Source organism: Rutidosis leptorrhynchoides, chromosome 1 (assembly GCF_046630445.1).
Source record: "Rutidosis leptorrhynchoides isolate AG116_Rl617_1_P2 chromosome 1, CSIRO_AGI_Rlap_v1, whole genome shotgun sequence".
In the NCBI taxonomy this organism is placed as follows: Eukaryota; Viridiplantae; Streptophyta; class Magnoliopsida; order Asterales; family Asteraceae; genus Rutidosis; species Rutidosis leptorrhynchoides.
Window position 1 is genome coordinate 585,682,306 of NC_092333.1, and position 12,746 is coordinate 585,695,051.

The following is a 12,746-nucleotide window of genomic DNA, read 5'->3' on the forward strand; positions in this document are numbered from 1 at the left end:
CTTAAGTTAGTAGTCTTGTTTTTACATATGTAGTTCATTGTTAATATACTTAATGATATGTTTACTTATCATAATATCATGCTAACTATATATATAACCATATACATGTCATCATATAGTTTTTACAAGTTTTAACGTTCGTGAATCACCGGTCAACTAGGGTGGTCAATTGTCTATATGAAACCTATTTCAATTAATCACGTCTTAACAAGTTTGATTGCTTAACATGTTGGAAACACTTAATCATGTAAATAATAATTTCAGTATATATATATATATATATATATATATATATATATATATATATATATATATATATATATATATATATATATAAACATGGAAAAGTTCGGGTCACTACATCTTGCTCTAGAGCTCATTTGTTACCTCAAAACTGACCAAATCTAGTACACTAACATCAATAAACATAAACCCACAAGATATGACACATACAACATCAAAATCTACCATTTTGACCCAAAATTGCACATTTTACAACTTAACAAAAATAATCTCATTTTCTTAGAGCTTGAAACACTTTGATTCTTACATCAATAGATTCAGTAATTTCGAAAAAAATAAGATGATACAAAAGATTTGAGCTCTAGAACACAAATTAAGAATCTAGGGTTTAAAAGTAGGAGAGAAATAGGTACGGTGTGTGTTTGAAAGTTTCAAGAAAATGATAGAAGGATCTTGTAACTAGCTTATATATTTGTTTTAAACACAATACCCCATCACACACGGGTATTTACCAGTTATCTCATATCTATCGTACTTAATTTGACAACCCTAACAGAGTCCAAATCAAATAAACGAACCTATTATGTGACCCTTGTCACAAACTGGTCTTAACCAAATAATAAAATAACATAAATATTTAATTAAAATAGAAGCATAATTAACCACTCAATTATGCCTAAGGGCAAAAAGGTCGTCTTACATCTACGCCCCGATCTGAGGATGTTACATTCACCTTTTTGCTGACTTGGCATACGAGTAGCCGAGAAATTAGGCAAACTATCACTATTTTTCACCAGACTCTGAGACGCTATGCCTTTTTATTCTTCACTGTAGGAACGCTAGCAAAGCTTTTTTTAAATCATCATCAACATTAGTCTCGAGCCCTGAATACTGAGTAGCCCGCAGGCTAGGACTTAGTTTGGGTTTGCGAGAAGCAACTGGACCGCCCAATTTTGAGCGACGAGTTGTACGACCGGAATTGAGTTGGCGACGAGCGTAAGATTTGCAATTTTGCTTAGTAATGTTGGCATCGCTTTTAGTAGACGCATTATCGTTTCATGTATGTTTCTTACCTTTAGCTAGTTATCTTTCGAACTGAGGATTTGTAGGGTCCATGAGAAGCATGTTTGTTGTTCCTCCTGATTTGTAGGGCCCGTGATATTTTTTTGTAATGTTTGTTTTTTTTCCAGAGACTATTAAATTGAGACAGAGTGAGTATATAATAATATTCGTTTAACATTACCACATTCAGTTAATGTTGTTTTATTTTGATGTATATATTTTCTTTTGAAATTTTACTACATTACCCATATATAACTTTTTTAACGCAAATTAACATGACAAACTTGTATATTATTGTTAAAATTTTTGTACGTAACAAGTCATTTGCAACAACGCGTGGTCACACAACATGCACTCAATTATTTCTATTATTAATTATTTAATTTAATTAGATTGACAATTGACAATAGTTTGTGTTCTAGGGAGAAGAAAATGCACGATGTCTCTTTAGATCCCACTAATACATTACCAGTTTCTAAGCCTAACTTCTCGTCAAATAGTTTGAAATGTAAGGAAGTTGTTAATGAGTTTGTTTCCCGAAACTGTTGGTGTGGATCGGAACATTAATTTTTTTGAAAGTTGCGAGAAGGAAGTCTTGCTCCCTACGCCCGTGTTGAGTATTAGGATTGGTACCTCGCCGACTCAGGTAACTTCATATACTATTGAAAATGGGTGAAGAGAATCTAATTGTTTGAAAGTCGACAGTGTAGTTGTTAAGCCGATAATAAAGACTCGAAAAAGGTAAGGCGAAACTTAGGTTTTTTTAGTACGTTTTTATTATTTTTGTGGTGTTTGTAATATTTTGGTTAGATTTGGTTTTTTTTATTTAGGTGCTTGGATTTGCTTGTGTCCCGAGTCCGTTTAGTGCTCCGGGTGTTCAAAACTCGAGTTTAGTTAGGGTGTTTCTTTGTTTAGTGGTATGGTTCGTTACTTCGTTTACTGCTTCCGAACCTTGAAATACTTTTAGTTCGTTTGTACTTTGTCCGTTTTTTATCTATTAATAAAAGACTTTGTTTCATGTTATAGTTATGTAAAATATATATATATATATATATATATATATATATATATATATATATATATATATATATATATATATATATATATATATATATTAAAAAAAAAAAACAATAGTAGAAGTTGAGTGTGGCAGAAGCAAAACGAGTAAAAAAATTACTAAAAAAGGGGAGTATTGTGCTAAGTTGGTATTCAGTCAGTCATCGTAACTTCAACCCAATTTCACTTTCCCCTTTCTTTCCCTACCCGCGAAACCCTCATCCCCAAAATGCCTTGACTCTATTCTCCGATTCGCCGCCGTCAACCGCCATAACCACCCGCCGCCTGTAAGTTTACTCATTCCTTTTATTTTTGACAACTCTCATACTTTTAATTTCAGATCCAACTACTTATCCTTTTAACCTACTCTCGTAATTAATAGTTTGCTAAATTGTTATTTCATTCTACAAATCAAGTTCATTTTCATGCTTTTTTGTGTTAATGTCGAAATTGATTTCATGATATGTGCTATTTGTAATTGTGGTGTGTTGGTTGATCTAGCTGTAACGTACCTTATGAAGTAAATAGGATGTCATTTACTTTAATGTTTTTAGCATTCTCTAACTATTTTATTTTGCTAATTGATGAAGGTTTGAAGGTTATTTGTTTTGTTTATAAAATGGTTGAAGTTGCATGATTATTTTAAGTTATTTTTTTATTTTGCTATTTTGAGAATCTATTGATAGGATTAGGGTTAGGGTTTTGATTATAACATATAAGAGGCATATACCTGATTATTCAAAGGGATATTAGGTAGTCTAGTTTGAGCTCTAATTAGGTTTTTTTTAATTATACTTATCATGTGCTGCACGTATTATACTGACATTTATTTAGTAGTAACTGTTATTTATTCCAAATTCCGTTGGTTGTACCGTTAATAATGTTTCTGGTGTATTTGAAGTGTTTCTAGTGCTCATGTCTGTCATGGACGATGTTCAATCTGTTGCTGCACTCTTAGAGTCAACAACCTCTAAAATTCAACAACTTCAAAAAGCGTTTGCTGAGCTGGAAAGTCAACGAGCAGTTACCCTTCACATGAAATGGAAACAAATCGAGGATCATTTTCATGGGCTTGAAAGTTCCTTAAAGAGGCGTTTCATTGAACTTGAAGACCGAGAAAAGGAGTTTGAAACAAAAACAACTCAATCTCGAAAAATGCTCGAGACCCGTCAAGCAGCTGTAATGGCCAAAGAAGAAGCTTCATTGAGTAAACTACAAGAGAAACGGGATGCCGCTGTTGCTGCCATTGCTAGTGTTCTTGGGAAACGCAAAAGTGGAATGACTAATGCTGTACCGAAAGTGGAAGAAAAACCAACCGAGCCTATGAATTCTGAATGTCAGATAAATGATATGAAAAAGTTATCAGATAGTGATATAAAGGCGTTAACAAATCCCGAGCTTGCAAAACTTTGTGAGCAGAATGATGCACAGGGACTGCATAAATTCATATCTGATAACAGAAAGAATCTTGCATCTATAAAGGATGAAATCCCAATTGCATTGAAGGCTGCAGTTAATCCGGGTGGTCTGGTTCTAGACTCACTAAGTGGTTTCTACTCACTGGTAGATGGGAAAAAAGATGCAAATTTGTTAGGTCAAAGGCGTACATGTATCATGTTAATGGAGTGTTTAAGCGTTTTGTTAACAAAACTTGATGAGAAGTCAGTTTCCAAAGTTATTTCTGATGATGTGAAGGAACGAGCAAAGGTTATTGCTGAAGAGTGGAAACCTAAATTAGATGATCTTGATGTGGATGCTAGTAATGGGAACTCATTGGAGGCTCATGCTTTTTTGCAACTTGTTGCTACCTTTTGTATTGATTCTGACTTTGTTCATGAAGATTTGTCCAAGTTGATACCAATGGTGTCCCGTCGTCGTCAGACAGCTGACCTTTGCCGCTTTCTTGGGTTGTCAGAAAAGATGCCAGGTTAGTTTTCTTTTCGGTGAAGGTGGAAAAATGGTTGGGTTGTGCGGGTTGGCTAATAAGTAAAACAAGTATTTGTATTTGTTACTGGTTAAACAGTTGGTGTCCAAATAAATTTATTAACATGCTTGATAGATAGTGTGTCAATAGTCAATACAAAGCTATTTTATATAATTTATTCATACAACTTCAATTAATATAGGAGGTGTTATGCATATAAAAATACACTATGGGAAATTTTTGAGCTATTTGACTCGTGAGATGGGTAGAAATTTCCTTGTGTACTTTTTGGATATCTGATTTCCTGATAGTATATGTTACCTTTTTTAGTAGGTATGTAAAGTAAAATGAAAGCTTATAATTTGCTTTTTTTATTGTGCCAGGTGTGATTGATGTTTTGATGAATAGCGGAAGACATATTGATGCTGTTAACTTAGCCTTTGCATTCGAGCTTACACAGCAGTTTTCTCCGGTTTTATTATTGAAATCATATTTGACGGAGGCAAGAAGAGTCCCTTCACCTGTCAAATCAGGAAATATGTCTCCTACTGCACAGGTTTTTAACTCGGTTCTATTCTCTACATTATACATTTTAAAAAATTATTGTTCAATTCAAGGCTTATTTATTAGTTGCTAATTTCTGGACTAAGCATTTCACTAAAAATTCAGGCAGTAATATTTTTAGCTCACCGATTAAATTTATTCATGATGTGGCTCGGCTAGTTTTAGCCTATTCAAAATATTATATATTTGTATAGGATATATAAAAACATAAGTTGTTTCTACTAAACCAACATATTTTTTACCGGCAAACTCTTAAATACTTCTACGGAAGAAAGTTTTGATAAAAAAAGCTCAAATTTTCAGTATTTTTTATATGTTTGCTTATTCTAGACGGAAGTTATTTTATTACTAATAAACTTGTTATATTGTCATACAATATCTAAGACCAATCTCAGTTTACATATTATAATGATATATTCATTAAATCTCGATAATTTTTTTTTTACATAATTATATTATAATTAGTTTTAAAATGTGTTACTACTGTCTACTTTTACTTGATAATTTTAATAATTATTTTGTTTTTTGTTATTCACATCTAAAAGAAGCATTAGACCTTGTAATGCATATGTTTAGCGAACAAGATATTGTTGGGGGTGGCAATGAGAGGGTTAGGCTCGGTAAAATGGTTGATTCTATTGCAAACATCTTTATAATGAGTTATTATAAATAATTAATGTTTTATTTATAAATACAAAACTATATATAAGGATAAGGATTTTTTTAACGACAGGCCTTAGGGCCGTTGTTAACACGCTTAAGTAAATTTTACATAGCGATTAGTTGTTAATTTTGTAATGGCGGTTACTTGATTGTATAATTATTTTATGCTTGCTAACGAAATATAAGGGCCGTCGTTAGGAAAAAACCTAATAATCTATCAATATTATAAAGTGATTTCGGACACTTATAAATACATTTGTTAGGGCTTTTAAACCAGCCCCTAGCCTGATTCATTTCACCTGTTTCACTTTTAATTTCTAGCTTATAACATGTAGACAGGTGAGAGATAAAACTAAATTCAAACACATCCATATGTATAAATGGGTCAAAATTGAACATAATCTCAATGTGAATCTGTGATTAATATGATACATTCATACTGTGCTAACCACCTTTAACGTTTGTATGTTCAACATTTCAAATCCTAGAATGATGTCAGCGAGAGAGAACTATCTGCACTAAAAGCTGTCATCAAGTGTATTGAAGAGCACAAGCTCGAGGATCAGTATCCATTGGCTCCACTTCAGAAACGGATCCTTCAACTGGAGAAAGCGAAGGCTGACAAAAAACGAGCCACAGAAGTTCCAAAACCTCAACCCAAAAGACCCCGAGCAAATGGCATTGCAGGATATGCACCCCGAAACACTGCTGCTGCTGACAAGAACTACTACCCTAGAATGACAGATAGGTATGCACCACCAAAACAGTACGTGTATGACAACAGAACCTACGGTTACCCTGGTCCACCTGATAACCACATCCCGGCTTACATGGGCACCCCAGCTTACAACATGGCTCCTAACCATGGCCACTATTTCGCGACTGGTTACCAGTACCAGACTACTTATCTGCACTAAGCTCGTAGGCAATGGTAAGAAACTTTGATCATGAACTTATCTTTAACTTCTAGGAGTTAACCCTGTTGAATTAATCAGATGTTTTACTGTATTAAAATGGAAAAAAACTTGTGAAAATGGGAAGAAAAAAAAATGTTTAAGGATCTATTTAGTTCTAAACCTGGTTGTATTAGTTGACATTGGAAATGTAATCCTCTAATATATGTACTTCTGTTGTTAGTTGTGTCAGTTGATCTTCTGATATTTTATGTTCCGTATGTTCTCCTTCCTCAGTTGAGGCCATATAGTATTGGTTTTCTCACAGAAGTGAAAGTATTGTTTTTGCACGAGGTGATCGAAAGTATTTGATTTGCTTCACTTCATGGACGTGAACAGTATTTATAAATTCCACAACTAAACAGTTTATGTTGAGTTGAAAGCCAAATACACTGGTTAAAAATAGTGAGGTTTTTTGAAAGTGAACAAAACGGGTCAAAACTCATGCATGTTTTCTATGTGGATGAAATGTTGCTTTTGGTCAATTGAGAATGATCCATTTATATAAGCCAAACTGGCCTTCTGCAGAGAAGGCAGTGTACGGAGTTGGTGGTGAAATCTTCCAGATTGGCTTATAAAAATTTGTGGCGATTATTATAATCGAAGTATCCATCTACAGTTTACAAGTAGTAACTAGTAATCATGAGATTTGATATGTATACATCATATACTTGTGGTGAAGCAAACGGACTCTCCGCGTTCTTGAAACATCAGTGGTAAAAAGAAGTCTTCATAATATGTGGCCCTGGCCGTGTCTGATTCTGGCATTCTGCCACCCATTTCTCAACCTTGACCCAAACTGAATGAATTTTGAAAAATGGAACGCCTTCAAAAATTAAAAATGCGCGGGAATTGAGTCTCTGGAGTATTCCGGTATACTATGTGAAATTTGGAGGAACAACTAATAGCGCATACAAAAACGTCGACATCTCCGAAAAGTAATCCTCCGTTAAACTATTAGCATTAACTTCATGTTCTCTCGAAATGTAAGTTCGAGGTCGTGGGATTCGTTGTTGTGAGGATTGACCCACATATTGCTGCACGAATTCTATAATAACTTTGTCTTCGAAATGAATGCAGAAGTTATATCGTACGATTATGTTGACGTAGTGTGATAAATGTAGAGTGATAAATAATTTGAGAATTTATTTATTGAGAGAATTAGAGAGAAAAGTGTATTGTTAGTGTGAAAAAATGAATAAGTTAAGGTTATATCTATAGTTGAAATATAGATTTTAAAAAATAGCCGTTTGAATTAACGGCTATATAGCTCAGCCAATCACACGTCGCCAAGTCAATTTCACGCTCCCAAATATGCATATTGTTCACCTAACTGATGCCTAAAATCGTCAAATTTAACGTTCCATATCAAACGTTAAGGGCGTCTTGTTTCGTCAGCTCAGGTGCAAATTTGCATTTGACATTGGTAAGGTATGGTCTTATGTAAACAATTTTTTTTTTTTTTTTTTTTTTTAAGGCAAGTTGTGGGCATCACTCCTAGGGTACTTAACTTAACAACCTTCGCAATCATATGTCATGCACGCACGCGCTTTCGGGAGGAAACCCGAATTGCATTGCAGGAACTCAATCCTTAAATCATCCTGAGGGGCAGGCGGACCAGATTTGAATCCTGAATGGATCCGGGAGAAAACCGTCATGGGGTCAATCTGTAGTTTCATATTTCAGGCAGATTGATTAATAGGATGGGTAGAGCGAGACTCGAACCCATCACTTAAACCCAAGCCCAACACACAAAGTGAGAGATATCACTGGAGCAAATCTGCAATGGTAAACAATTTTTTTTTTTAACCATCTAATACTTCACTTGTAAAATATTTTATAATATTTAGTTAATTAATGGTTGTAAATAATATTACGGGGTAAAGATGATGTGAATCTCATCTCATTTATTTTTCATAACTAAATAACAAATTAGAGTTATTTAAGAAATGTTAGTCAAGCCTGTGTTATATGTTCAGTTTGGTTGCGCTGTGTGTAGGGGGAAATAACTGAAGAAGGTGGTAGAAGTGTGGAAGGGTTTTAAGACTAGAGGTAGATGTAGTATTTGAGGGGTTTAATGAAGGGGGCGACATATTCTGGGTGGACTTTTAGTAGGGAAGGGTCTAATAATAATAATAATTAATTTAAAGTTAAGGTTAATAGTTAATACAACAATACCATTACAATTTGAATAGTACAATACAATACAATTACGGTTTGAATAATTTGAATTTTCTCAGGCTTAACTAAACTTATAAAACTTATCTGACGGTCATTTATTCATGTTCAGAAAACTGTAGGCACTGTTTAAAAACAAAATTGTGAAAGCATCATTCCCGCCAAAAATGAGGATCGCCGAGATATCTTCGCCGGATCTCCGGCAAACACAGTCACTGTCACAGTCATCGGATCCAAAATCTGACCTACTCTCCAAGCTAGAATCACTAACATCTGAAATCGAAAGCCACTCACCAGGTTCTCCTTTACCGGAAACCCTAACCGCCAATCTCCGTCACGGATTGACTCAATTAACGTCACTCGCACCATTTCACAACTCCGTCAAGCTTCAGGTATGGAAATTGAGTTACCGTTTATGGAACGCATGCGTTGATTTCTCAAATTTCGTCCGATCATCATCTTCGTCGTCTAATATTACAGATGAACACGCTAAACTCCGGCAAGTTTCTGCCGATCTTCTGTTCCTCGTCGTCGATGTTTCCGGTATACCTTCACCTTATTTCAAATGCGCGTCGTTTTTCTACAAAACAGGTACGATTTGGCATGATCTCCGTAGTTACAATCTCGCTAGCAGTTGCTTTGAGAAAGCCACAGATCTCACGTCGAAAATTGAGATTGCAAATGTATCCGATGGAGAAGAACGAAAGTTGCTTCTCGATTTACATATTGCCAGAGCGAAAACGGCGTGGGAGGTATCCGATAGAAATTTGGCGGTTAATTTACTAAATAGGTCAAAAAGAGTATTGTTTGGGATTGGGGAGAATTATTTGGATTTAGCTAATCAATATATGAGTTTTGGAAAGTTAATACTGTCAAAAAATGAAGTGTCTGGTGTAAACGAGGCGTTGAAGTTAATGAGTGAAGCTTTGGAGTTGTGTGAAAAAGGGTTAAGGAATGTTAAAAAGCAAGATGAAACTCTAAATTTGAAAGAACTGAGGTTGAAGACGTTGAGGTTCATGGCGGCTTCGCATTTGCAGAGAGATGAGTTTGAGAGTGTTTTGAAGTGTGTGAGAGTTTTAAGAGATGGTGAGAAAGGTGAAGATCATCCAAGTTCGAGTGTGTTAGCGATGAAGGCATGGTTAGGGTTAGGAAAATATGGAGAGGCTGAAAAGGAGTTGAAAAGTATGGTGGTGAATAAAGGGATTCCCGAGGGTATTTGGGTATCAGCTATGGAGTCGTACTTACAGGCAGTAGGTAATTCTGGTGCAGAGACTGTTTTGGGAGTGTTTTTGGGACTTTTAGGGAGGTGTCGTATCAGTGCTGGTGCAGCGATTAGGGTGGTTCAGAGAGTGGTTGGTGATTCTGTAAATGGAGATGAAGGTAGGCTGAGGTCTAAAGTGGTTGCTGAGTTTGTATCGAATGACAAGGTTGTTGCTCTTTTTTCTGGACAGCTGGCAGCAATTGAGAGGTCTGGCATGCATACTCTTCTCTGGAATTGGTAAGTTGATGTGTTACTTATGCTTGTTCTGAACTGGCATTTCATTTTAAGCTTTTGAAATAATGTGAATCACTGATCACTGATTTAGTAATCACTGATATGTGATAATTATGTTACAGTGCAGCAGATTATTTCCGATCCAAGGATTATGAGGTCAGTGCAGAAATGTTTGAGAAGTCTCTGCTTTATGTTCCACATGACATAGAGAACAGATCTCTTTGGGCAAAGGGCTATAGAGTACTCTGCTTATGTCACCTAGGCCGCTCTCAATTGGATAGAGCTCAAGAATACATAGATGAGGCTGCTAAGGTACTTGAATTCCTTGCAAGAACTCTGTGTTTCAATAAACTGAAAATTATTTCACTGTTTTCTATATTCAAAATTGTAGTTTTCATGATAATTTTGTTTAACATGTTTTGTATTTCACAATTGCAGCTGGAACCTAACATTGCTTGTGCTTTCCTGAAGGTACATTCTCTTCTTGTATGATTCTAAGCACAAGTTGAATTACCATATTCTTTCTCAAATTTGCACCAATCCCTTTTTTAGGGGAAAGTTTCAGAGTACCTGTTTGCTTATAGTAAGTGTATATCATAATTTTACAGAATAATTTGGTGTATCTTGGAAAGGTCCACAATATGTCTATATCTTATACTTAACTGAAAAGTTGCAATGTTCTTGAAAGATGGTAGCAAATTGAGCTTCTTGTCTATTGTGAAATGATTTAATCACCTCTTGCTATAAGGGGTTAACTTATGATGATAGTCTTATAAACACCTGGTGTTAAAAAATCTGCAGTTCAAGATTTATCTGCAGAACAAGGATGATAATGGAGCTATTACTCAATTGCAAGCAATGGAAACTTGCATTGATTTCACTCCAGAATTTCTCTCATTATCCGCCCATGAAGCTATTTCATGTCGTGCTATTCCTGTTGCAGTTGACTCTTTGACCCGTCTTCTAACCTTTTTTCCCTTGAATAAACCAATGCCAACGACAGAAGTCATAGTTTTTCGCACTCTTATCACAATTCTCATTCAAGAAGTTCAAAATGACACTGAAGTCCTCAAATACATGAAAAGAGCTCATGCTCGCTTCTCTGATATTGGACCTGAACGGTTTTTCGGAACAGGTGAGGTTGGTAGAAGGGAACGAAACTGGTTTGCTTTGAACTTGTGGAACAATGGACTGAAAAGTGGTCAGGAAAAGAATTATCGAATATGTGTGGAACTTTTTAAAATGTGTGCAGAATATTACAGTGTTATGATTGATGAACAGATTGAGGGAAATAATTTGATGGTATGCAAATCATTGATATTAGCGGTGTCTGCCATGTTAGCTGGTGAGAAGCCAAGTACGAACGCATTGTCAGACAATGAAGTAAAACAAGCCATTGAATTGCTAGAAAGAGCTGGAAAGGTACTAATTGTGTTTTAAATATTATTTGCGACTTTGTTAGCAAAAATATTTAAAATTTGGAAAGTTCTGGACAAAAATGTTTTCTGGATCAAAACAGCATGGTCGGACCTTTTTTGACCTGTGACATAAATGCCCGTGGCTCTTTTTGATGCGGTTAATCAACTCAACCCAATAAAATACCTTTAATGCGATCTGATTAACCATATCTTTTCTGTTGTAATGCAGATCTTAATGTCTGGCTCTACGGGAACTCATGTAGATGATGATCAAAACACCACGATTGAACCCCACTTCTACTTTATATACATATTAAGTGCATACGATTTATACACAAGGCTGGATAGTACAGAATCAAAACAACTTACCTTAATAAAGAATTACACCAACTCCAGATATTGCAACCCGAATCACCTCTTTCAGATTGGCCTCAATGCATTAGAAGGACCACGAACGAACACTGAAGTAGCTACATTTTGTTTCAATTCTTGTATCTCTTCGCTTCTTTCTTCACCATCACCAGATTATAAGACTGTTGCTCTCATTCTTAGGAAATTAGTTACAATTACCAGTGTTCGTAAAGGCAATGTAGACGACGATGGTGATGATAATGATGGGGTGTATGGGATCTACAAGAAAGCATCAAGGATGATGGTGGGGTTGAAGGCAAGGGAGTTTCCTGTAGAGGAAGGGAAATGGTTTGCCATGTCAGCATGGAACCGGGCAGCTTTACCGGTTAGGTTGGGGCAGATGGTGGAAGCAAAGAAGTGGATGGATATGGGTTTGGAATTGGCTGGCAGGGTTGCGGGAATGGATACTTATAAGTCTTGTATGGAGGACTATGTTTCCGGAGTTGAAAAGAAAGTTCAGACTCAGGGTCATCTGATTGTTGGAACCTAGCCGTTGTTCTTTTATAAGTCTTGTATGGAGGACTATGTTTCCGGAGTTGAAAAGAAAGTTCAGACTCAGGGTCATCTGATTGTTGGAACCTAGCCGTTGTTCTTTTAATAATAGCTTTATCTCTAATGGTAAAACTTTTAACCCATATATGCTACTATTAGTAATGATCTAGTAAATTTTGTAACTACCTGACAGTTGGGTGTATATGTGACTTAGTTTGCTCTTAAGTTTTGTTTGTAGCCTCTTAATTTTCTATTAAGGGTACAGGTGGCAAATTGAGTGGGTTGGA

At 35.6% G+C, this 12,746-nt stretch overlaps 2 protein-coding genes across 2 annotated transcripts; both read left to right on the top strand.

The window, feature by feature from the left end:
- The first annotated feature begins 2,500 nt into the window (after positions 1-2,500).
- LOC139883038 (FRIGIDA-like protein 3) lies at positions 2,501-6,661 on the top strand. The gene is made up of 4 exons (XM_071867271.1): positions 2,501-2,648; positions 3,263-4,288; positions 4,669-4,841; positions 6,001-6,661. The coding sequence occupies exons 2-4, from the start codon at positions 3,277-3,279 to the stop codon at positions 6,427-6,429; spliced, it is 1,614 nt and encodes a 537-aa protein (XP_071723372.1). The 5' UTR covers positions 2,501-2,648; positions 3,263-3,276; the 3' UTR covers positions 6,430-6,661.
- A 2,149-nt stretch (positions 6,662-8,810) lies between these two features.
- Positions 8,811-12,457, top strand: LOC139846486 (TPR repeat-containing protein ZIP4-like). Its single transcript, XM_071835974.1, has 5 exons — positions 8,811-10,141; positions 10,261-10,450; positions 10,577-10,609; positions 10,940-11,560; positions 11,786-12,457. Exons 1-5 carry the CDS (start codon positions 8,811-8,813, stop codon positions 12,455-12,457), a joined length of 2,847 nt encoding a protein of 948 aa, XP_071692075.1.
- The last annotated feature ends 289 nt before the right edge of the window (positions 12,458-12,746 follow it).

Coding starts and splice junctions, on each gene's coding strand:
- LOC139883038 (XM_071867271.1), top strand. CDS start 3,277: ATGTCTGTCATGGACGATGTTCAATCTGTTGCTGCACTCTTAGAGTCA. Junction 4,289..4,668: donor GTTGTCAGAAAAGATGCCAG/GTTAGTTTTCTT, acceptor TTATTGTGCCAG/GTGTGATTGATGTTTTGATG. Junction 4,842..6,000: donor ATATGTCTCCTACTGCACAG/GTTTTTAACTCG, acceptor TTCAAATCCTAG/AATGATGTCAGCGAGAGAGA.
- LOC139846486 (XM_071835974.1), top strand. CDS start 8,811: ATGAGGATCGCCGAGATATCTTCGCCGGATCTCCGGCAAACACAGTCA. Junction 10,610..10,939: donor TTGCTTGTGCTTTCCTGAAG/GTACATTCTCTT, acceptor AAAAATCTGCAG/TTCAAGATTTATCTGCAGAA. Junction 11,561..11,785: donor TGCTAGAAAGAGCTGGAAAG/GTACTAATTGTG, acceptor GTTGTAATGCAG/ATCTTAATGTCTGGCTCTAC.